Genomic DNA, 24527 nt, shown 5'->3' on the forward strand with positions numbered 1-24527 from the left:
ATATTTTAAACAGATTAAAAACAGGTAGCTCCACATTATTATAATCTTACAGTATATAGTACAGTATATGTAACACTGTGAAAGGGCCCATTTGGCATAACCAGTACTTTCACCTAGGTTACATAAAGGACATTGATAATGCTTCTGTACTTTACTTGTGACTGAAATACAAAGAAAACAAAAATGTGCCCTTGTGGTATTATTGTAATAATAATAATAATAATAATAAGCCTAGAAATTTGGAGGGGAACTTGTGCGTGACCGTGTTACCAGCAGCAAAGAGTCAACCTCATCCTCATCCTCCTGAGAAAAGAATAGTTTGTTATCTTGTGCTTGGATCATTTTTGAAGTAAGACCTTTGCTGGAAATATGACACGAATTAAGTAATGTGTCTGGACCCCACTCACAATCTCTGGAGCGGCTCTTTGTTTGTGCTTCTGTCTCTTTGCCTTGGAGAACAAACTAAGGCTTAAAAAGAAAGGAGGAAGAGTGAGAGAAAGACTCGGTAAACATTTTCTCAAACGCCTTAATTGAAATTGGATTTTAACTGCTCGCTGGACCGTGGTGGCAAGAATCAGGTGCCAGGGAGGTAGCGATTTTGCATTGCAAATGTAATTTTCTGTTGTTGTTTTTTTTGCCCATTGCCCACGAGGCAATCGAAAATAGCTACCAGATATGTTTTTTCATGAGCCATTTTACTTCAGGTTGAACCTCTCATTATTCCAATACCCATTGCGATTATCTTTTTGAATTGAACTACAGTGTGGTCCTGTTGTTTACTGAGCTGGAGCGTAAGTCTTTGTGGGAAATTGTATTCTCTTCATGCCCAGATAGAGCCTGATGGAGTTTAAATTTCGATTGCACTATATATACAGCTAATGTGCTTAGAGTTTTCATTCATCCCACTAGTGGATGGGGCACTATACTTGTTGATTATTCTGTAATTTATAAATGTATTGCCTATTTGGTGTACATTATTAGGGGAATTGCTGCAGTGATTGATACAAAATATAATGTTAAAATATATTTTAAGCCTGTAGATACCAAATACTGAGCAGAGGAAATGTCATATCCTCATTCTGAACAAGCTTTTCCCAGTGATGGAGGAAGTATTCAGATCCTTAACTTAAGTCAATGTTGTGATACTACACTGTAAAAAAAATGGCTATCATGTATCAAATGACAGTGTGAAAACAATGAATCTACAGAAAATGATCACCTGTAACGGACTTACATTCATCAGGTGGACTCAAACACTCCAAATAAAAGATAATGTTGCTCTGTAATTGCTGAATTTGCTAACAAGTTCACCATATCAACCTAAAATCTGACAATATGTCATGTGTTGACAGCATGTTTCTACAGAACCCTAAGCGGCCATCGATTCAAATATTATTTTTTCTCCGTTTTCGCGTGATAACGGGATGTTCTTGTGATCTTGACATAACAAACCATAGCCGAATACAGGTGTCGGCCGGTGCATTTCCTTAGGATAATTTCACCTGTCCCTAAGACTGGTTAGCTCAGTTGGTAGAGTGCAGGACTTGTAATCCATGGATAGCAGTTTTGACTCCCGCTCTCAGCAACTCTTTTTGTGTCTTTTTATTATTCTCTTCAACAAAGAGATTCAGGGGAATCCAGTCACACATTTCCCAACGGCTATTTCAAAGGTTCCGAAATAGCTGTCAGGAAATGTGTATGTTAAATTGATTCCCCTGAATGAGATGCACAGAAATTTCCTCTGCCTGGGAATGATGGGGAAATGAAAAGTCCATAGGTTGATGGATGTGGAGCAATCTCCAGGATGCACGCGGTCCAGCATGTGCTTTATTGTGAGCATGTGAAACAGTCTCTTCATAAGAACTTTTTGGAAGAGGAATATGAAAAAGATAAAAAGTTACTGTTCAGTGAGGATCAAACCCTCAACTCCAAAGTATGAGTCCTATTCTCTACTACCTGAGATCACGAGAAATATATTCTGTTATCACAGGAAAAAAACATTCATTATCTGGAGAGAATTATTCAATTATTACGGGAAAAGCGAGTAAAAAAATATTTGAATGAATAGCCGCTTGTTTTCTCTGCCACCAAGTGGCCAAACTTTCATTTACATTTTTATGTACAGTACATTTGTAAATGTACTCAGTTACATCTATTCTATCACTGGCTACTGCTCGCTTTCTCCACAACTGTAGTTAAGTCCTTTCCACAAGTGGATGAGGTGGCCATAAAAACCTAGCTGCTAAAAACTCCTATATGTAAACTGGTCACACAGGTTCACTGCAGGAGCGACTTCGAGAAAATCATTGCTCTCTCGTGTGTCGGGTCCCGATGATCCCACACACTCTGTCTGCGAACTGAAATCAATACCCCCACAGAGTAGGTTTTTAGCACCTTTAAAAATAGCCCTGTGAAAGCTTTTGGTGGGGGTGTGTTAAATGAAACGTCCCCGGGCTACAGCCATAAGTGACGCTGCGGTTAATGGCCATCATTGTCTGATTTGATGGTCGCAAACAAGGTCGTTGCAGCTGCATATGAAGTCATATTGCTCAAGCAAAATGGTTTAACATTGACCGAAAGCTCTGATGTTGAAACTTTATAGCCATTTTGCCTCTTCACTGCTGGTGTTAATAGTCCCCATTTTGCCTGGCGCTCCCCTACTGTACTCCTTCCTCAACATCAAGCCTTTCAACTTCTCTGTCAAACGGCTCAACAGGCCAACTAGTGATCACCCTGATGGATGAGCGAATGAGGAGAGGAGTCATGAGTCTCACACTCGAGTTAGTGGAGGTTCAGCGCCCTGCTACTTCCAGTACTGGGTAGTCCAATCGCCTCCAGACTTTGACACATCATTTCCCCTGTGATTTGTGGCCAGATTGGGGTTGAAGGAGACAAGGAACTTTTCTGTCCTCATGAGAACAGATGGATTTTTCTGCAGACTGAGTCAAGAGTTTCCCCCCCCCTTCCTGAAGAACCCACATGCTTTATAAGGGATTGGTTTCGTGCTTCATAATGGACTCATGATGACTAGCTATTACAGCACATTTTTAGAAAACGACCTGCCATTTATTTGTCTTTTGGGATGACATAGAAACAACTGACAGTCCTTTCAGGAAAGTGGTCTATTATTTTGTAAAATACTTGGAAGTATAGAGTGGCAATCGAGAATATCCCATTTGTCGTCATGGTGCTGTTTCATATAAGATCAAAGTTGAGACCTCTCCCTTTGTGATCAAAGATGGGTGGTGCCTTGATGATTCGTGATGTAACACACATGCAATTGGTAAAATGCGATAGGCTTGTCAGGGCAGCAAATGGTCACTGTCTTTTTCACCCCCTCCCCCCCACATGTTTGATCTTGTCTGTGGGAAGCGAAGCCTACGGCATCTCCCTTGGGACGTTTGATGTTGGAGATCAGAGCTTGTGTTGGTGTAGGCGCTTTGGCAGTGGAGGCTTCACCATTACCACATGCCACATCCAATCTTCTCACCATCTGATAACTTCAAAGAATCCACGAAACAGCATCTTCCTAAAAATCCAGTTTCCCACTGGTTGTCTGTTAGATTAGCAGCCTGTTATTGAAGTTTCCTGAAAAAAACAACAAAAAAACCCCAGTATCTGACTCCACTGCAATCTATCATCACCTCAGGCTCCGAGATATATCGTAGCCCACCGCAGATTTTTTTCATCTCTGTCTGATGCTTTCACTCTTCTGGGCATTGATCTCTAGCTCTGCCAATAGCTTCTCCTCTGTGAGACCTTTCCTCGTCCTCCGTCTCTTATCCATTATTCATTACTCTCTGCTCTTTCTGCCAAGCCATAATACCTCTTACCTCTAGACGACCATTTTGCAGTTTTGCAATGTATGAAACAATGATGCCCTGGCTGTTGCTTTCTTGGTAGAGATGCTGAAACAGAAAATTAGATTGCTATATTTCTGCACAGTGGACAAGGTCTCTAATCCCCTGACTTCAACAAGACTGAGTCTAGAGCCATGGTAGTGGCAACATCAGTATGGTAACAAGCTCATATTGACAACGCTAAAATTGTGATATTTGGCATGTATAATGGTTACCATGTTCACCATCTTAGAGTATTAGCATGCTAACAGCTGCTATTTAACATTAAATACAAATCAGAGCGGTGGGTGACGGGAATGTCATTAGTTTTGCAGGTGCTTATATATATACCAAAGTATTGAAGAAATAAAAAGTCAGAGACAAGTTAATGATGCCACTCATGTGTTATATGTGTAAATATGTGTACATTGTTTGTATATATGTGTACTCAGGGCTTTCAAGTTTTAGCAAAAATTTGGAGTTAGCTGTTAGATGAGGAGCCACTCAAATATTTGTAGCAGCGGCCCCTCGGCCCCAGCCAATTCTCCCAAGTTTTTACTAGCAGTTAAATTTTATAGTTCAAAATAGAAATTATAACAATTGGTAAATCTGATAAAAGACTATTTAAATATATACAGGATGGAGTTGTAGCAGAACAAAATTTTCTGAATACAAAACCCCAAAACAACATGTCTCAGCAACATTGCTCTTGTGTCCGTGCATGCGATGCACATTAGAATAGCTTAAAACTTCAGTGTTTTCCCAGTTTAATGTGAGCTTCAGATTAATGTTTTGGTGTTGGTCGTGGTGGTCGTGGTGGTCATGGTCGGGGATTTTGGGGTTCCTCCCCCAAGAAAATTCTACATTTTCCAATGACAAATATGTAATTTCACATCATATTGGGCCATTATTTTCACCACATCTCTGAACAAATAGTTGGAAAAGCTAGAGCAGATAAAAAATAACCAACAGCCAAAGATCAGTCTACTGGGGAGGAACTACAACTGTTAGATTTTTTGGAAAGTAATTTGGTTGGTTATGATGCTCTCCACAGTGATTTTACATTTATGGCACAGCATGTTTTGGGCATCACCCCTTAACGGCAGGAAAACCCTGTTAATATGACCTCAGAATCATCATAGATACGACTGTTCATGTTTGCCTTTTGTGTCTTCATTTTACAGCTTTTGACATTTATCTGTAGAGATTAATATAAAAACATAGGCAACATGAGAAACTGAGGTGCATTTTATTTGCAGATTAAAATCCAAAAAGAAACGTCTCCTCATTAGCTTAAAAGGACTAGTTTGCATCACTAATTAGCTTTACTAACCTCAGCTCCTCCGGTCACCACCATCCTTTCTTTTCCTAACAACCACTTTTTCTCACTCACCTGAAAATTGAAAAATAATGGAATCAGTCTGTACAGGACAGAGCTGTAGGCTACGCCAGTTTACTCTCAGTTTGTAACTGATGTTCTCAACATTGGACAAGTAAGCAGTAATAAAATCTACCAGTTACTTTCTATAAATTGAGCTAATGTTCAGTTACATTGCAGCCAAAAGAGGCAGCCTAGCCTACTGTAAAAGCTATCCTTCTTAGCTGCGCAGTCTGAAGGGGAAGGGAGTTGTTTGCTAGCGTTAACAGGCTTCAATTTTCCAGCAGGTGGGAAAACAACAGACAAACATTTCTTGGTCTTGAGAAGCTGACACACTGTAACCGACACAGGACATTTACTGCCAGAATATTTTCCTCCGCTCGCGTTCACCGTCACTTTCTGCCGCTCAGACAATCAAACATACATTTCAAAAATACAAATTATAAAAAATAAAAAGAAATTTTGCCCCAAACAAGCCTATTAAACAGCAGTGCTCAATGTTGACAGGCTATGTGTATGAGTAGACTTCACGTTTCAGCTTATGAATTGTTTGTTGCACATTTTAATGCCAGGTGATGATGACAGGGGTATGGGGCTCCCACTTAGATCACTGTGGCTCAAGGTCAGCCATTTTCACCATCATGATGCATAATAGCTTTCCGTCCAGAGCCAAAATGTATAAAAACATCTCTAGTCATTTCCTTTAGTTTAAGGTAGCCAAATCCAAACAGTGGTGGACAGTAACAAAGTATGTACTTAAGTCCATAAGGTATTTGTACTGAACTTGGATATTTTCTTTTCATGCCACTTCTACTTCACCACATCTGAAAGGGATATTGTACGTTTTACTTTATCTGACAGCTTCAGTTACTGGTTACTTTAAAAAATAAGCTTTTTACACAAAACGTATGAATAGAAAAAATAGGATGTTTTAATATAAATTAAATTACTTAACGGTTTATGCCAGTCCAGCTAGTAGAACTACATCAGTTAGGCTAATTGACAGAAATTTAATTGGCAACTGTTTTGGTATTAGTCATTTTTCATGTAAAAATATTTCATGGTTCCAGCTTCACAAACGTGAAGATTTGCTGCTTTTACTTGATTATTGTACTTTGATGTGTTTTTAATCATTTTGCCCTGGGTAACTGTGACAACATTTGGAACTATTTTCAGAATTTATTAAAATCGATTAATGGAGAAAATAATCAGCGGATACAGCTAATACATAATAAAAATAATTATTAATTGCAGTCTAATACAAAATAGTTGAACCTCAACCAACTAGCCTACGTTAATGCATAAGGATTAATAACCTAATGATATAATATATTATAGTATAACAGTCATATGGGCCATTTTTCTTTCTGCTTTGAGTAGGCCACTTTTATTTTTAATAGGCTGCTTCTACATTTTCCTGCTTATAGCCTACTTAAATACTTTTGTTTAACTTTTTCAATGCAGTACTTGCAGAGTATTTATACAGTGAGGTATTAATACTTTTATTCTTTTTAAAGGATCTGAATAAGCCTAAGTTACTTTGTTCACCACCAAAGCTTGTGGTTGCAAAGAGGTTGGAGAGTTTTTCACTGCATTAATAATAATTTAGCAACTCAGCAATTTGGCTGTACTCTCAACATTAGCTGCTCTCACGATCACAGCCTATGGATCACAGGCAAGTAATTTCGTCCAGGAATCGTAAAATCAAAATGCTAAAAAAAAAATAAAAAGGCATTTACAGCATCTATTGGGGTCTTGCTCTTTCAGCTTCCACTCCGTGCGTGCACGCGCATTCATGTTGCCTAGTAACGAACGTGCTTGTGTAGTATTCATGTTGAAGACGTTCTTTGTACAGACTGTGAAAACAAATTTCCTCCACTGAGTCTGAATCTGAGGAGGATCACCTCTGAAGTCATAAGAATATATCATCTGGGAATCTGGGATGTCTGTATCAAATTTTGAGCCAATCCATCAATTAGATGTAGAAATATTTAACGGAATAAGTGAAAACATTTCCTCTAGCACCACCAGCAGGTCAGAGGATCATCAAAGTCAGTCGAATGTATCCTCTTGGATATATATATATATATCTGTATCAAATTTCATGGTAATCCATCCTTTAGATGTGAAGATATTTCACTCTGAATCACCAATGTCAAACTGTTGGTGGCGCTAGATGAAAAGACAGAGGATCTCCAAACAGTAAGATTCTTCATCCAGGGAGCATGAATGTCTCTGCAAAATTTTCATGCCAATCCATCCAATAGTTCTTCTTGAGATATTTCAATCTGCACCAAAGTGGTGGATTGACTGACTGGAATTGCCTTCCCTAGAGCCACGCCGCTAGCATGCCTAAGTGTTAAGTGTTAACCTCTGCAAATTAACAAAGAAGGAGGACTTCAGAGAGATCTTTTCATTCTCGATACATTTAAAATGAAGGGGGTTATTGTGAGTCATCTGTGTTGAATTGAAAACATAGTGATTGAATTTAACAGTTTCTTCCTTCGCTGTCATAAAGCCACTACTTCAGACATGTCTTCTCAATGTAAGAGTGCTCTTGTCTCTCTGTCTCACTGGTCAGACAACATCTAAGTGACTCAAGTAAGATTCTTTTTCACACTAACATACTTCTTTGACATGGTGAACATGTATGTTTCTCTTTAAAGTTGTGAAATACAGTCGCATTCTGTACATTTTATGTAAAACACAAACCAGTCTGTAGCACAAGCTGTCACTCAAATTGCCATGCAAAGTTGTTTTTTTCCACTTTTCAACCACTTGATGTGCATTTGCACAGCTAAAACTGATGTTGGTTTGCCCTTGTTGGTTTGTTGTATTTCAAAATGATGACCAAATGAGCCAAACAGTGAACTGAAATAACTCAGGCAAACGCAACTGCATTTCAGTCCTCTCATTTGAGTGCTCTTTTGCCCAAATATGAATAAATAAATCTTACGAATAAAGCTTACTCTTGAAAGTGTATTTATTTGCCACATGCACATGACTTCTTTCTTTAGGATGACTGACAGAAAGATATATTTCTACTTATATATTCATCAGCTTTAAAGTTCTAAACATCACATTTAACAGAAATATAAACAAAACTCCTAATCTAAACTGGGGAATTAAGTGATCTGCACCAGCAATCATACAGTAAATGATATTAGAACACCAAGATCTAAGACAACATGGAAAGAAATCAAATAGAGACTGATGTGTTCAAAATCAACTATTATCTGTCGGTATAAAACTACTGTCTGAAATCTGTTGAAAAGAGCATCACAATTGGCCAGTTTACCTGCATAAAGTGCAGATGCAACAATACAGTAAGCGAGTGATGTACAACACAGGACGGATTATACAATAAATTGAACTTTGATGAAAGAGTCGTATCACTGTTGGAAGTGAATATTGGTGAATATTTCCACTGCCTGCCTACTTTTGGCTCAGTGGTGCTAAAAGTTAAGGATGTAACTCTATCTTTTCATAAAGTTTTATGCAACTCACACCTTGAAGTGGTCCTAAAAGCACAGTGTTATACAGTGAAATGCTGTGTGTCTTGGCTGGTTATGTTGTATATTTGTATATACAGTATATATATCGTTGGCCTTTTCAGAGAATAATTGTTGTTGTCAAACCATGTATAGCATCTGTCAGTTGCAACTTCAGGCAGATTGATGATGCAACCGGGAAGCCTCCACTTTTGTGTTTACTCTTCAATTCAAGCTATTAAACTGCTGACAAAAAAGAAATGAAAGTTAAGATTTGATTAAACATTCAGCTTTAGTCTATGATTGCTACATTTCTCAGACTTGTCGTAAGTGCACTCCCTCTCCCTTTACAGAGGAAGTCGTTGATCGCCACCATTCTGATCGTGGCGGTGTCGCTCTTTGTGGTCGTGGTGAACTACTCGGAGAAGCCCTACGTCCTCCTGCAGCCAGTGTTCGGGCAGACCTTCAGCAGCCACTGGATGTTCTCCAAGCAGCCCTACAAGGCCTTCAAGCCTCACCTGGGCTATGTTAGCATCCCCAAACAGGAGGTGAGGGACACAAAACACACAAACATATACCAACAGTCAGAAACAGCAATTCATTAAAATTTCATATTATTATATGAATATAGATGTTTGACTAGACTTGGTATGAGCTGCTATTAGTCTCGTCACTCTGGGTAGCAACTTAAAGGTGCTCAAATCAATATCTTCATATTAACAATGGATCAAATAACTATGTGTAATTATAGGGTGTCACAAACTAACTAACAGAGATATTGCATGAAAACTACGAAATGTTTTGCAGAATTTGTGAAGAACAAATCAGCTAAAAGAGCTTATATTCATCAGGTTGCCAGAAAAACTCCTCCAAATGAATGCTAATCTTGTTCAATCTGCTAGATGTGTTAATAACAACAGTTTGCTCCCATATCAACTTAATGAGGGGATCTTATGTCAGTGATGTATTTACAGCTTGCTGCGCAGCACTCTTTAGCTGTTTGATTGAGTGATTCCTTTGTTTATACAGGAGTTCTCACTAAGAGGATGTCTCTTTTTACACAGTTTACACAAGCGTAACAAGTTGTAGTTACACGATAAAACACAGTACTGCAGCGAAAAGTTAGAGATTCAAGAAATTCAAAAAAAATAAAAGAGAATGAAAAATGAAAAAAGGACAAAATGGTAGTGTTTCAGTGATCGAGGCAAACAGAGAGAAACTTCCTTTTGCTAGATACAAAGTGACTAAAATTTGGCCAATAGACTGTGATAATAAATTATGTTATGTAAATTCTTGAAGCTTTGGCTTTAATGTAATTTCAACTTAATTTGGACCGCTCAACAAAACAAGCAGATTGTTCTGAATTTGAGCTTTAACCTTTATTCACACGCATCTTATTTTGCATCTCTGCTGAAATCTTTCTTATGACATCAATCTTAATTTGAAAGCATTGACATCTAACATTTAAAACAAACCTTTTTACCTTTGTCATATTACAGCGTGAGTGTCGTAACTTACGTCATACACATGTAACCTTTTCTTTTATGGTGCATTCATATTCTATAACCCTCTATTAACATTAACCTGCCATCTCACAGCTTCACCTGGGTAATGAAGGCGTATTCAAATGCACTCATGCAAAGCACAGCACCTCCTTGAGGATTTCTTTAATTCATTATATCAGGTTCTCTGTGATGGATCTGAAAACTCCTGTTTGATGTCTCTTGTGTGCATTATTTCTTTGAAATTCCAAACACCCGTGTCTGTGATCCTATTCTTCTGCCTTCAAACAGCTCTGTGCTGTATATTCCCCGCACAATTTATGGAAATTGAAATATCAAAGCCTTTTAATTCCCACCACATCAAAATGTAAAAAACCAAGCTGTGTGTTTGTTGTTTGGGGAGGAAGCCGGCGAAAGCTGAAATTGTGCTCATACTGACGGATATTGGATAGTCACGCAGGAAAATCTTATATTTTTGCTCACAGCGATACAGGCAACATTTCCGGCTGACAGGTTATGAGGACTGTGCTTTCTGTTTGGGTTGCAATACATCTAGATTTGGAGTAGCGATGGATGCGTTGGTCCTTAATGAGAAGTGGATGCCTTATATTCAGCAGGCTGATATTGGCAGATTAATGCGCCGCGTCATCCACTGCCTCCGGAGAGTTTCATCCGCACAACATGGGCCCAGAGGCAATCACGTCTTACACCAATCTCTACGTCTGAACCTCCTTCTGCCTCCAGACAAGCCTGCCTAAATCATTGCCCTCTCCCCACGGAGATGTATGCAAATCATAGGAAAGACTGGCAGCTTCTACAGTATTAGGCCACTTTTCGGCTCAAATTCCCCCACCAGTGAGTTCGCTATAGCGAATCAGAAGGGGCAGTGATTGGCCTTAACATGAGCGTGCAGAACATGCTCATATCTGACAAAGGATGGACAGAATTGTGGAGGTCTGGTCAAGGTGATATCCTTGTGCCGGGTGTCGTAAATGATTACATCCGGAGTGAAAGCCTGCTGTGTGAGCTGTCAGCCTCTGTTAAGCACACAGCAACACCTTAAGAAGCAGTAATATTTCTCCCGAACAGTAAGGCAATCTTACATGATCCACAGTGAGGTCTCATTCGAGGTGTTATAAACCTCTTGCGAGCATGTATAATGCATAACCCGGGAGCATGGGTATGGTCTGCCTTATTTTCCTATTTGATTGAGTCTGCCTCCAGGTGCTATAAATTTGTGCAGTTCTGCTTTTCAGAAAATAGAAAACATTTGTCTTGTAGCACTTTACATTCATGCCCCTGGTCTATCACAGACGGAGACAGAAACTCAATATTTTCATTCAGACCTGAAATTTTTTAATTCAGGCCCTTTGAAATGTACAAAACGGAGAATATGAGGCGGGGCGGGGGGCTTCTATATTTGGATTTCTTTGTGGATGGTTTTAATGAGAAATCCTCTGGTTGCTGTCCGTAAATCCATCACTTAGTTTGTGTGTTGTGTTCTCTCTGTGTTCTTAGTAACTGCCAGCAAGTTTCACACAGTTAAGTCTTTATTAGTTAATAAAGACTTAACTGATGTTTTAATGAGTTGTTAGGAAACATCTGATCAAAAGCAGTTAACTGTGTGAACAGAAAGTCCCTTTAGCATCCCAAGCTGTGAGATAGTTTCTAAAAATAACAGATTAAAGTTAACTACCAAACCTTTGGTTGACATTTCATTTGCACATGCATAAATGGAGAGATATGCAGTGCTGTATATTAGATGTCCGCCATGTTATTTGAGTGTGTGAATCCACTACATGTTGCCCAACATAGCATGCACTACTTCCTACTAACAATCCCACAATACAAAGGTGTGAATTTTACTGATGAGAAAATAACAGTTTTGCAACTCTTCATCAGTGATGAGGCTAAATGGTAATGATGAATGATAATAAGTAAGTGTCCGAATCTCAATTAACCTCTAACTATTAAGTAAATTATTTAGGTAGTGAGGTAGTGGTTTTGGATTAAAGTGAATGGGAAATTTTTGACTAAGCTAACCTAACCAACGTGTTTTAATTTAATTTTTGTTCATATAGATGATATTTCAGTCCGGACCAAAGTGGTAGACAGATGGACCGACCAACTCGTATTGTAATACCTACCCTTGACATTAGCATCGCTAAAAACTAAGAAAAGGCTGCAGCTTATTTAGTTAAATAAGTCCTTATTCATAAACTCTGTTTTTTTCCTTTAGCATAATGTGCGTGCTCTAAGAGTATAATTTGGAATTAATCACTTTTCCCCCATTGCAGACAGCTACAGCTAATCAATGAATTTTTAAGTGCCATGGAGACATCTAACACTGGGAGTTGGCATGTTAATAATTATTTCTTATTAATTCATCGCGTTTAGAGCATTTTAATGAACGTCAAGGTTAAATTCACACCCCAGTGCTATAATTTAATGATGACTGCGTTCCCGGCATTAAGCCTGCTTTTTTAAATAACCCACTTTATTTTTAACACACTCCTGCAATAAAATCCGAGGCTTTCAGTAGATTTTGTACTTATCAGAGAGTGCCAAAATTATTGGGATTATAAAAGCGCACTCTGTTTGCGATTACTGCATGCCACTCTGAAACAGCACCGCCATGAACATGAAACTGAAACATGAATCACAGCTGAGAGGATGAAGAGGCCGTAAAATTTTTTTGATTTACAGGATGTAATGTTCACAGATTTGTTGGGAGTTAGATCCTGTTATTATAAATGAAATAAAAATGTCCCAGTAGGGTTTTTAGTTGTTAGATGAGGCACACTTCCTTAATGCATGTAAATGCGATTAGAGTTCATGGGATGCTAATAATGTTCACTGCCATTTTTATTTTTGTGACTGTGAACTACACAGATTCCTGTTTTATTATTAAATGAACCTTAATTAATGCAAGAAATTTCAGAAGTTTGTCACTGAGCAGCTCTACTGCGGCAGTTGCGTGTTAAATGCCTTGCTCAGGGGCTCCTTCGTGGTAGGCTTCCAGTCGCAAACGCATGTGTCTCGCATGCAGTTAGACAGCCAGTGCTCCCCACAGAGCTCAGCTAATCTGTGTGGGCTGAAAGGCGTGATGGAGTTATGAGCCGGGCTGAAGGGAGCGGGTGATGATGGACGAGCTGCTGACAGCTCAAGGCTGCAGTGATGTGTGTCTCAACCACCCAGTGAACGGAGAGCTACCAGCCCAGTCCAGAGACATTTTTTGAATCTATGACTGAATCCATACATGAGAGAAAAAGCAAATGGCAGGTAGATCTGTTGGAATAATTTGCCCAAGAAATATGTCTTGTGAGAAAGAAAATCAACACTGTTTTTTTCCCTTTCTGAGCAGTTCATCTTCTGTTTGCACAGCAATGAGTCATATGAGTGCTGATAAGTTAAGTAGTTATAATATAATTTACTGGATTTCCTTGTGGGATCCTGTTTGCACACAAAAGCTCTCTTGTTTGTTGATTAAACGCAGAACATGTAATAGAAAGTTTCATGTTCGCTGCCTAAACAGGCAGCCAGAACGCAGCACAAATGCAATTTGTATTCAGACCAGTGGCATTACAGTTATTCTCCATTAAGAAAATGATCAAACAGGGCTTAGTCATGACACAATGCTTTTTCTTTTCTAACTTTTTCTTGCATTCATTCACTTAAGAAAGTTTAATTTCATCAAAACAAACCAAGCATATTAGCTTCAATTAGGTAAATCTCCCATTTTGGATTCAGAGAGGGCTTCTTTCCTCCCTTGGCAAAGCATAGCTAAGAGCTATTATTGAAGATTCATTACAAATCCCCTTGCTCCAGTAAAGTATAATAAGATATATAAAAAATATACAGTAAGATAAATGACACAGCTCCCTTGCTTCTCTCTTCTGCATTGTCGCAATAAGACTGTTGTAACCTCTGGGGTCCCACATTCAATTAACTTAATCAATGTTAGTTCTGGGCACAGTGACATTAATCTTAGGAAATAAAAGAACATTAAATAGAGCTGTAAAAATCATGATGAATAGTTTTTATAAATAATTACCAAATGCATCTTATTTTATGTTCTGACCACACAAGCCCCTTGCCAAAACACCACTTTAATATTATTATTGCACACATATAAAGTATATCACAAACTATAAGATAATAAGATGAAAATGAGAGAGATTTAAGTTAAAGGCAAGTTAGAAATTCCAATTTTGTTGTCTGTATTCTTGTGTTCCCATGGTAATTTTAAGACCACCCCTGTTCCCTTACCAACACTTGCATTTTTTGCCTCTCGGTGATAGAGGATGTTGTTATCTGTATGTACAAACACACACAAGCATTATTCTCAAGCTATAAAATGATAAAGCACTGCAGTATTTTGCACTGTGATATATTTCCTTCCTCTTGGGTCTCTGTTCTTATTATCTAGTGCCTCTATTGTGTGAGCTGTACCGCAGCCCTGCTTGTTGCCTTGGTTGTGGAGAGAAGTTCTAGAGGAAGAAGAAAAGTTATAGATTGCTCATTGTTTTATTTAACCGCAGCTGTAGCCTTGAGGTTTGAGACTTAACTTGGACCTGACTCCTGTGGGACTTGACTTACTTGAAACTTAACTACTTGAAGACTTGAGTTGACAGACTCCTAAGAATTAACAGGAAAAAAACTTGAGACTTGAGACTTATCTTGACATCTTGAGATGTAACTCAAAATTGTCTCTTTGGAATCGAGACTCGACTTGGACTTGACAATTGTGATATAATAATGATTAATTATTGTATCTGACTTGCTTCCTCTCCTCCAGCCTCTGAAGCTGCACTGTGAGCTCTGCAGCATTGTGTCCAGCTCTGGCCAGATGTTGGGCAAGGCTGCCGGCCCGCAGATCGACCGCTCTCCCTGCATCTGGCGGATGAACAATGCTCCCACAAGGGGCTTTGAACATGACGTGGGCCAGAGAACCACGCTGAGAGTCGTCTCGCACACCAGCGTCCCCCTGCTGCTGCAGAAGCCCCAGTACTTCTTTGGCCAGGGCAACGACACCGTCTATGTTGTGTGGGGGCCCCTACGAAACATGAGGAAGGATGGGAAGGGAATCGTGTACAACATGCTGCGACAGGCGGCTGAGAACTATCCTCATGCACGAATCTATGTCAACACAGAGGACAGGATGAACTACTGCGACATGGTCTTCAAGAAGGAGACGGGAAAAGACAGGTGAGTCAGATCACAGTCTTCTTTATTTGTTAGCTCCTGTTTTTGGCAGAGCGTCACTACATTCCACAGCAGACCAATTTTTCTCTCTGACAAATTCACCACTCAGTACTTTGACATTCACTGTTAGGTTTGCCGCTATAATACTGACCTTATCGATGTGGATGGTCTGCTCAATGCTCTGTGCTTTCCTTGTCTCAAATCCTCCCTTTCATGAGGTGTTATGAAAGTGAGCTACTTAACGTGTCCCTCTGAAGAGGCACTATACGGCACTGGAGGCCATTCTCTAGAGGGCAGCTTTTATGAGAAGCGTCAGAAGCATGGGCTGCCTGGGTTATAGACATCAGGCAAACGCAGGTCTGGGGAAAATCTGGTTAATGAGGTAGCAAGATTCTGGCAGTCTTTCTAAACACCCTAGTTGCAGATGGTCTCACAACTTCTCTGACAGTGTCTTGGTGCATTTTGAATTTGCAGAAGCGGAAAAAATTATTCAAGCTGCAGATCAGCAAGGGATGGAAAGTTGGAAAGAGTATTTGTTTGTTGGAGACATTTGGCAACAACATATCCTAAAACTGCTCTCTGTTATTTACATTAATTCATTTAGCTGACACTTTTATCCAAAGCAACGTCACACACCTCTGGAGCAACTAGGGGTTAAGTGTCTTGCTCAGGGACACATTGGTGGATGAGTCACTGTGGGGAATTGAACCCGAGTCTCTCACACCAAGGGCATGTGTCTTATCCGCCTATTTAAATCCTTACCTAATAATGCCTTTCTCTATCATTTTCCCCAAAAGAATGGCAGGTTAATGACTAAGAGAACCAGGCTCCGGTCTCACCATTGTTTAGGATGAACCTCTTTTCTCAGACTAGCCTCTGCTCATTTCCACAGAGCTGTACACTCCTGCCTCTCCCACATGTCATCAAGACCTCTCTTAACTTCTTAAGAGGATTAACATGTTCGGTAATAGGCGTAGCATCCATTCAATTTCAGCTCCATTGTCTCGCTCTTATTCAGGATTCAGGGTTAACAACAAATTTCATGTAGAGCGCCTATGTTCAGCCTGGCTCAGCTGTTCCGAAGGCCCACGAAGCACAGATAGAGACGTGGGATTAGGGAGGTGTGCTCGGGGAGAAGAATCTCATTACAGGACATAATGCCCCTGGGTGTGATGCAGTGCTCCATTCATTACTGATTGGTGACAGAGACCAAACTCGAGGGGTGAACAATGAATCGCATATAATGAATATGTGATGAGCGCTGAGAGGTTTGTCTATATGTCTCTGTCTCTGCCTGTCCGTCATTGTTTGTGTTGGCTGCACATATTCCAGTATTTAGAGGTAATTAGTGTCCATAGTAACAACTTTTAAATCAGCCGGAAGGTCAGCAGTAACACAATGTATTTTAATGTAATCAGAGGGAGATCCTGCTATCATTATGTTGAGCTTATACAGTATACCACTCCAGAAATAAAAAATACTTAGGTTAGTCACTTAACCATGCTAACTAGTTTTCTTGAAGTGCACAGCAATATAACTAAATTTAAAACTACATTAATTTTCTCTGCTTATCCAAACAAACTACACTAACTAACATCTTAAAGTCCACAACAACATAACACACTCTTGAAACACTGGAGCAGCTCGTCTGCATTTACCTTGTATGTGTATGTGTGTTCCTTGGTTCAGTGCTTGCTGCATGGTGCATGGATTAATCATCAGCTTGCCGGAGATGGAACAGTGATGGAACACAACTCTAATTATCTAGATTGCCGCCAGCAGTCTAGGAGACGCTCTGCCTCAGCTTCGCCTAGCTGATCAGGTGGAACGCAGCACTGACTGAATGACTCGCCAGTCAACCGAGTAACCGTCTCTCAGCTGGTGATTTAAAACCAGATGTAAAGGGTTTGCTAGGAAGTAGGGGTTTGCGATATGTATTCTCTACAACATTATCTTAATTGTTGTTTTAATAATGTGTGAATAGACCGACTCGAGTAGGCTACGTCACTCACTTTGCAAAAAACTTTCAAAAACAGCATGTCTGTCAGTCACTGCATCATGCTGAAAAATTCATGCCTAAAGTTAAAAATGAGTGAACAAACAGCGGCAGAATATAAAACACTGACACCATCAGAATCTGCATCATTAGATTGAATTAGACTAGGTGTGGATCAGCCTCACTGACATGGAGGTGGTTCAGCTTTGAAAAGACGGATGTTCCTCAAAAGACTTCAGTCTGCAAACTATGTCAAAAATCGGTTGCCGTTAAAGACCAACAACTAATAACTGCACAGAAAATCAAGAATTTGAAAAGCTTCGGGAGTCAGCAGTTCAAGACAGCCCTGATCCAGCCAAGGTACCGGCACAAAAACAAACTCTGGTTCAAACACCGCTACAATGATGATGACAGAATCAAAGCCACTAAAGACTCAGGCTAATAGAGTGAGATGAAATGGTTAACTCTTACTCGCACTGTTTCATGTCAGTAATACTTGCATTGGTGATTTTCAGTGTTTATCGTCTTAAATGCTCAGTTTTAAATACATAAATAAGAACTGGTTCCATTAATATCATTAATAAGCAACAATTAATATCCTATTTACTGTTCCTGCTCCCAGACTGTAGTCAGAAAGCACAGGGGAGACTTTGTTTTCTCCAGGGTTGAAGTCAGTGCTAACTTCAGGGCTGACGCCCTTCACTTTTTCTTCAACAGTTGGCAAGCAGCACACTGGAGCTCCGCTGTAGTCTTGAGAAGCTGCAGTCTTTATTCACTGGCCACTGTAACTTACACTGCACATTACTGCTAAACTAAGGGTTTATTGCTGACCCGTTGCTATCTGCTCTACTCCCGTTCACCAGTGCACCCGTTCACACACTATCACTCTATCTCTTCTATTACACACACTCGCTATGCTCACACATGACTTTTACAAACACATTTTTGAAGGATGCCAAATATCATCTAATTATGTTATCCTAGAAAATCCTAGAAAATATCTATTTGTCAATATCGCACACCCCTACTAGGAAACTCAGTCATTTCTGGGCAGAGGTGAGGAAATTAAACACCTCAGTTCAGCCTGACCCAACTCCATGACCAGAACTAGCTTATTTTAAAGGAGCAGAGCAGGTCGAAAAGGTCAGACGAGACCATCAAGTGATATTTAAGACCAACGTTAAACCGCCACTAGCTATGTTCCGATGCCAAACGGCGTACTAATTCTAAGCAGATTTTGAGTATGTAATACGTTTACACTGGAAAAGTGATAAAATCAAATACACTTAAAGATGTCAGTATTCTGCTTGACTTTGTGTGAGTGTGATTGCTGTGGAAAATATGTATATAGCAACTATACAGTAATATGATTTTTTGACTTCTCAAAATAGTTACATATAACATTAATAAAGGCCAGTAAGCCATATCAGTGAAACAAGGAGCCAGCATGCATAATACCAGGACCCTGAAACTGAAGCGGCTTAATGAAATAAAGCCATTATTACTTTAATTTCTACTGTGACATGTCAAAATTCCCTCTGTGAAAAGCCTATTATACAATATGTATTATTCACTAATTGTTGTAGTATACAATATACTGTTGCAGTTAGTATTTTCTTCACATTTTTAAATAAAAACAGGAAATGATAGAATACATGCAATGACGGAAGTCAATCACACTACAGCGTTGGATTAAAATTGCCATTTAACTTTACAATGAGAAAAGAAAATGTTTTTTTCCAAAGATTTATTGTAACTTTTTTGTTGCTTTTATATATTTTTCTGTTGCTCTCACACTGAACAATCAAGCTCTGTTTTGTTTAAGAACTTTTTTCAGTGTGCTATTTTTCCGGCGTATAAACAAACTGCTTAAAATTGGCATATGTAGTATGGAATTGGGACACAGTCAGTGCTGATATGGCATAATGGATTTCTCAAAGGAAATGGAGCTGCTCATAGCTTTGCAAATGTTTAATGGATAGTGGTAATGAAAAAACTGCTCCAGTAACACCTCAGAAAGCAAACAATGAAGTATTATAAATCTTTGGGAAAAGTTTTCTCTTTGTGAGGTGTAATTCTGTAGTCACACTGTAATTAATGTTCACTGGCACAATCATGTCCCAAGGAACAAAATAATGTAAAATAAAAAATAAATAAAGTATTAAGTACATTCATTTATTGTAAACTAACTACAAAAACAAGCATATTATGAAAATGTGTACAAAGTACATACTATAGTCTTGTAATGTGTAAATAGTTTCTTATAGGATGTGCAGACATCAGATAGACACATCAGTCTGCAGGAGCAAACTTTGTAACACTCAATTATTGAATACAGCACACTATAGATTCAACATCATTACATGCACCGGATTCAGTGTGTTGCTTTTGTTTGCTGGCAGGGAAAATGTCCGTGTTTGTATTTTCAAACAAACAGAAGGTGTATCTTGATGACTCAGCTGTTTAAGACACAGCATCATGGTGACGTCCCAGGTTCATATCCAGCCAGGGATGGGACATTTGTCGCTTGCCGTCATCCTCTCTCGCCCTTTCTATCTAGTCATTCATCTATCAGTGAACTGCCCAAACAAAAAAGCTAAAAGAAATAGGCAGGAAGAAATGTAATCAATGTCTAACAGGAGCCAAGACAACAAAAGTCAGACTACAGTTTTGGATGTAAATGTGTTTGACAACTGTACAAACATGATTCATGTAAATGCTCACTGCGGCAGGAAGTTGCAAAGTCTGAATCTGACATCGGTTCTACCTCCTGAGCTGCAGTCGTTGGCTGTCGGACTATATCAGCGTGGCCCTGTTGGCGGCGGTAGATAACAGACCTTACCACGACACAGGACTTAAATCACAGTGTCATTTTACAGCAATGCCACCTGGGCCTGTGTGACCTGGGTCTCTGTTTCCCAGCCAGCTGCTCCTTAATAGCATGTGTATGGACTTAGGTTTGTATGTGCGTGTTTGTCGATGTGTGTGTTTTCACAGGTGTGATAGCGTGGGCAATTTTATTTTATTTTGTATATACCTGTGAGTACCTACTGATTTCTTTGGTTGTTTTTTAAACCATTTTCAGCATAACATTCCTTTAACTATTTTAACCTTTAGAAGGTTCTGGCAACTGGTCAATTACATATGCTTTATTGTAATGCTTCAAAACCTGTTTTTTTTTACATGGATTTGCAACCTTCTTCTTATTTTATTGTCTCATTGTGGTTTTCCTGAAACACTGTGATGAGGAAGTAAGTCAAAAGGAAGTTTTGCTCACCAACATGTCAGGCTATATGAATTTAGCAATTGATAAAATGTTTTCTGCTCTTCTAAAATCATTAGCTTTGATAAAACACCAAACACTAAAGCCTGGATACAGTCCAAAACGAACAAGTACAGAACAGAAACGTGGTTCAGTTTATAGGGCAGAGCAGGGACCATTTTATTTATTTTTAATTTTTAATTTTTAAAAAATTTTTTAAATTAATTAAAAAAAAAGATAATGTTTGCTGTGGTAACTAACTCACAGGTGTGGTCTATCAATATCAGGTGGTATTTTGTACAAATGTAGAACGACTTCACAAAGTGGCACATTGTTACTTTCGACCCTGTCAGCTGAGTCAAAAGTAACACAACAATATAAGCTAGATTTTTTGTGTTACCCTTGTATTTAATAAATAAACATGACTGTGACCTTGTTAATGTGTAACTGCAAACATCTTTTGTCTTATCTTTAAAAAAATTTTTTATTACATTTTTATTTTAAATATTCAGTTTCAAAAGTAACCTGACAGCCCAAACTTGAATTGTTTAGAATATTTCATATTACATTAAGCATATATTATAAATGTATAATATAAATATGCAAATGTGTGCACCTAAAACAGGGGGGAAATGGTTAGATGGAGATTGTTTATGAACCTGACATGATTAAAATAAAATAAAACTGATCCTGCACTGGGAATATTTGCATGTTGCAGCAGTTTCAGAAACAGTGAACAAATGAAACATAATTTAGAAAGATAAGACAAAAATGAATATAAACAATAAAATTAAGATAAAAATTTACAGAATAGGCCTATACAAATTTCACATTTTGAAATGAATTTAAATTTGTTTTAGTAAGAACAGTATAAGTGATCTGCATTTTGAGTGCTTTTTAATGACACCTACTACACTGACCTTCTTAGGAGACAGGCCAAAATAAATATCAGCCGCTCTCGTAATATAAGCATGCAGCCTCCTTTCCTAGTCCAAGGAGTAGACTTAATAATGTGATCTGTACCTGTGGTCTAGTCTTCTCCCCAATTATCTCTGCCTCCTCCTGCATTATCCGAACAAAGCGCATGGCATATGGCATGAGACTTTATCAGCTGACCTGAGACTAATGTTTCTAACAGAGATGCCCAGAAACGCCTTCTCAAACATCTGCTGTTATCAGACCTCTGTCTTTCTGACCGACACTATTGGCATATTCTGTTGGTATAATATGACATAAACATGTTTTAATAAATGCTGCAACACAGAGAAAGTCACCACATTAGCAGCGGACTCCTGGAACTTCTGACATATAAACACAATTTATTTTTATACTGAAAAACTCTGACAGGGCAAATTTCAGGGTGTGTTAAAGTACTAAATAACCTGTAGATTAATCATTACTGTGACATGAAACGAGAGACACAACTTGTAATTTGAAAGAGTCCCTCTTCAGAAATTTACTTGCCATGCTTGAAAATAGTTTTCCGAAGACGGCCGCGGGAAACAATGGTAAAATAATGCGATATTTGGCAGCTCCATCAAGGGTTGCGTGCTGAAGGTGCTGTCACAGCTTGGACTGCAAGGGCTCTGAGAAAATTGCCTTGTTACTTTCGTCCCGTGTTACTTTCACCCCGGTTTACCCCTACTACATTGGGCGTCTGCAATACCTGGACATTATCAAACACGTATGTCGGCGCATCTTTATAGTGCCTCACAGTCACTTGAAGATGACAAAATTTACCTAAGGTATACGCCCACCCAAAGTATCATTTGGGCTTAAAGGCGTCAGTATTATTCAGCAGAAAGGCTTGTTGTTTCTGATGCACTAAAAATCACCCAGCCGTAACATCCACAACAAATTCACATTTGTGTCAGTGTCAAGTCACCCTCACGGCCATTCGCCCTCTTATGTGTGGTATAGCACAAGATTCAAATAATACAGGGATCTGCTCATTAAACATCACTAACGGTTTAAAGACTCCATTATGCAGGTCGATAATACAAGAGAATACAGGTGTCATTTGTCATTTAGATATAGCTCATTTACTGTTATCTACTCCAGTCTACATTACACACCGAGCATGAAATTAGATGAACATTTACTTGTTTTTAATGAGCAAACTTTATGGCATCACATCTGTCTCACAATTAACTCCTGTTCTATAAAACAAAGACATCTGAAATAAGAAGACGTTCATTTGACAGACAAGCCCAACACCAACATCCACCACACATTTGCACGGCCATGTGCATCATCACACAGAGCAGAGCACGAGATACAAACGATATGAGTACCTACTCATCAAAGCATGAATCAAAAGCACAACTCATGGTCAAATACTCCACAGGTGACCCTTAACTTCAGGAGAACACAGGTGCAGGTAATTTGCTCATATACTTGTTTGTACTCCATCTTATAGTACACCCAGTCATTCTAATCCTGCATGAAATTAGATTGCTCGTTGTTACGTACAATATTTTATGTTATCACATCTGGCTCAAACATAACTCCTGTTGAGACATTGGAAATAAGAAGACATGAATGTGACAGTACAATCTGTAAGGCGCTTTTGAGGGATTATTTTGTGATGAAAACTGAGTGTATTGCTGTGGTTGTTAGGTGAGAGTAGGCTGACTGTGCTGTTGAACAATGAAATTAGGATAAAATGAAGGAACTGTGACTAAATTTGAAGGAATTATTTTGGACCGGAGACAGTGGCAACAAACCAGAAGTGAGAAAAGTGACACAAACACAAACTGTGCGTAATGGTGGAGCTCCAGGTTAAGTAACAGTCTGACAAAAGAACCAAAAATGGATGTTTCATCTGCAATTCATCATCAGTCACTGTACTCGTAGATAAACTTTATAACAAATGCTCCACTCCTATGGGCCTCCAAATATGTGGTGAATTTTGTTTTAATCTGTTTTTATTAGCGTGAATGTCACAGCTGCGTAATCATGCTTCATAATCTCCAGCCGTCCACTTCATGTGAGTGTAAGTACCCCTGGCAGTCAGCGTTTACTCATCCTGAAATAGTCTGGGTTTAAAATGAAACAGTCCAGTTTAACAGCTTCTCTGTGTTATAATCACGGTCTAAGAGATTCTCTTCAATATTTGTGAATGTGAACGGCTTTTTACCAAAGTCATGTGTCGCAGATCTGAGGAGCTTTTGTAATGTTTTCAGTTAGAGAAGCCTGGAGGTGCTCCACAGAGAATTAATTGGGAAAGACAGAAGAGGGGAAAGCACCCACAGGGATTTTTTTGGGATGAGGGAGTGGAGTATTTTTCTGGTTTAAAACTGACAACATCCCTGTGGAATTAAAGCTCACTTGTATATAAACACTCAGACAAAACCTATTGGTATTCCAAATATCTCCTGTTCATTGTCTGTGTAACTGCTTTAGGCTTTGCTCCTGAAGATGTTACACGTTTTGAGTTGTGGCTCTATAGTTTCTGTATTTTAAGGACAGTATTTCATGCTCAAAGTATTTGATTGGACGGGTCAGACTAGAAAGTGGAATACCTAAAATTGATCTGCATATCCTGACAAGATACTGGATATGGAGAAAGTTTAAGTTGTCTGTGAAGGTTCTCGGTCATCCAGGTCTTAGGTAGCAAAGGAAGGTTAAAATCAAGGGCAACTGGACTTGGGTTGAAGATACTTGATGATACTTGACTCAAACGACCATAACGACTATCGTTACAACAGCCAGGAGCACTAACAGACCAAGCGTTGGCCATCGCCTTGATAACATCCCAGAAGTTAAATGGCCGGGATTCCCTGCCAGTCAGTAAGAACTGAAGAAGCCTCTTGCATGAATGGTGAAACATCTTCAAGTATCTTCAGCCAAGT

At 39.0% G+C, this 24527-nt stretch overlaps 1 protein-coding gene across 2 annotated transcripts in view; it reads left to right on the plus strand.

Moving 5' to 3' along the window:
* st6galnac3 (ST6 (alpha-N-acetyl-neuraminyl-2,3-beta-galactosyl-1,3)-N-acetylgalactosaminide alpha-2,6-sialyltransferase 3) overlaps nucleotides 1-24527 on the plus strand; it is a 90583-nt gene that overhangs the window by 25851 nt on the left and 40205 nt on the right. For both annotated transcript variants that reach the window (XR_006825505.1, XM_046052710.1), the window contains exons 2-3: nucleotides 9062-9256; nucleotides 15009-15418. Coding sequence is in view for 1 of the 2 variants with exons in the window: in XM_046052710.1 (XP_045908666.1) it covers nucleotides 9062-9256; nucleotides 15009-15418 (605 nt within the window). In the remaining variant the exon portion in view is untranslated. The remainder of the gene's footprint in view (nucleotides 1-9061; nucleotides 9257-15008; nucleotides 15419-24527) is intronic.

The sequence above is a fragment of the Micropterus dolomieu genome, linkage group LG06, assembly GCF_021292245.1.
Source record: "Micropterus dolomieu isolate WLL.071019.BEF.003 ecotype Adirondacks linkage group LG06, ASM2129224v1, whole genome shotgun sequence".
Lineage (NCBI taxonomy): Eukaryota > Metazoa > Chordata > Actinopteri > Centrarchiformes > Centrarchidae > Micropterus > Micropterus dolomieu.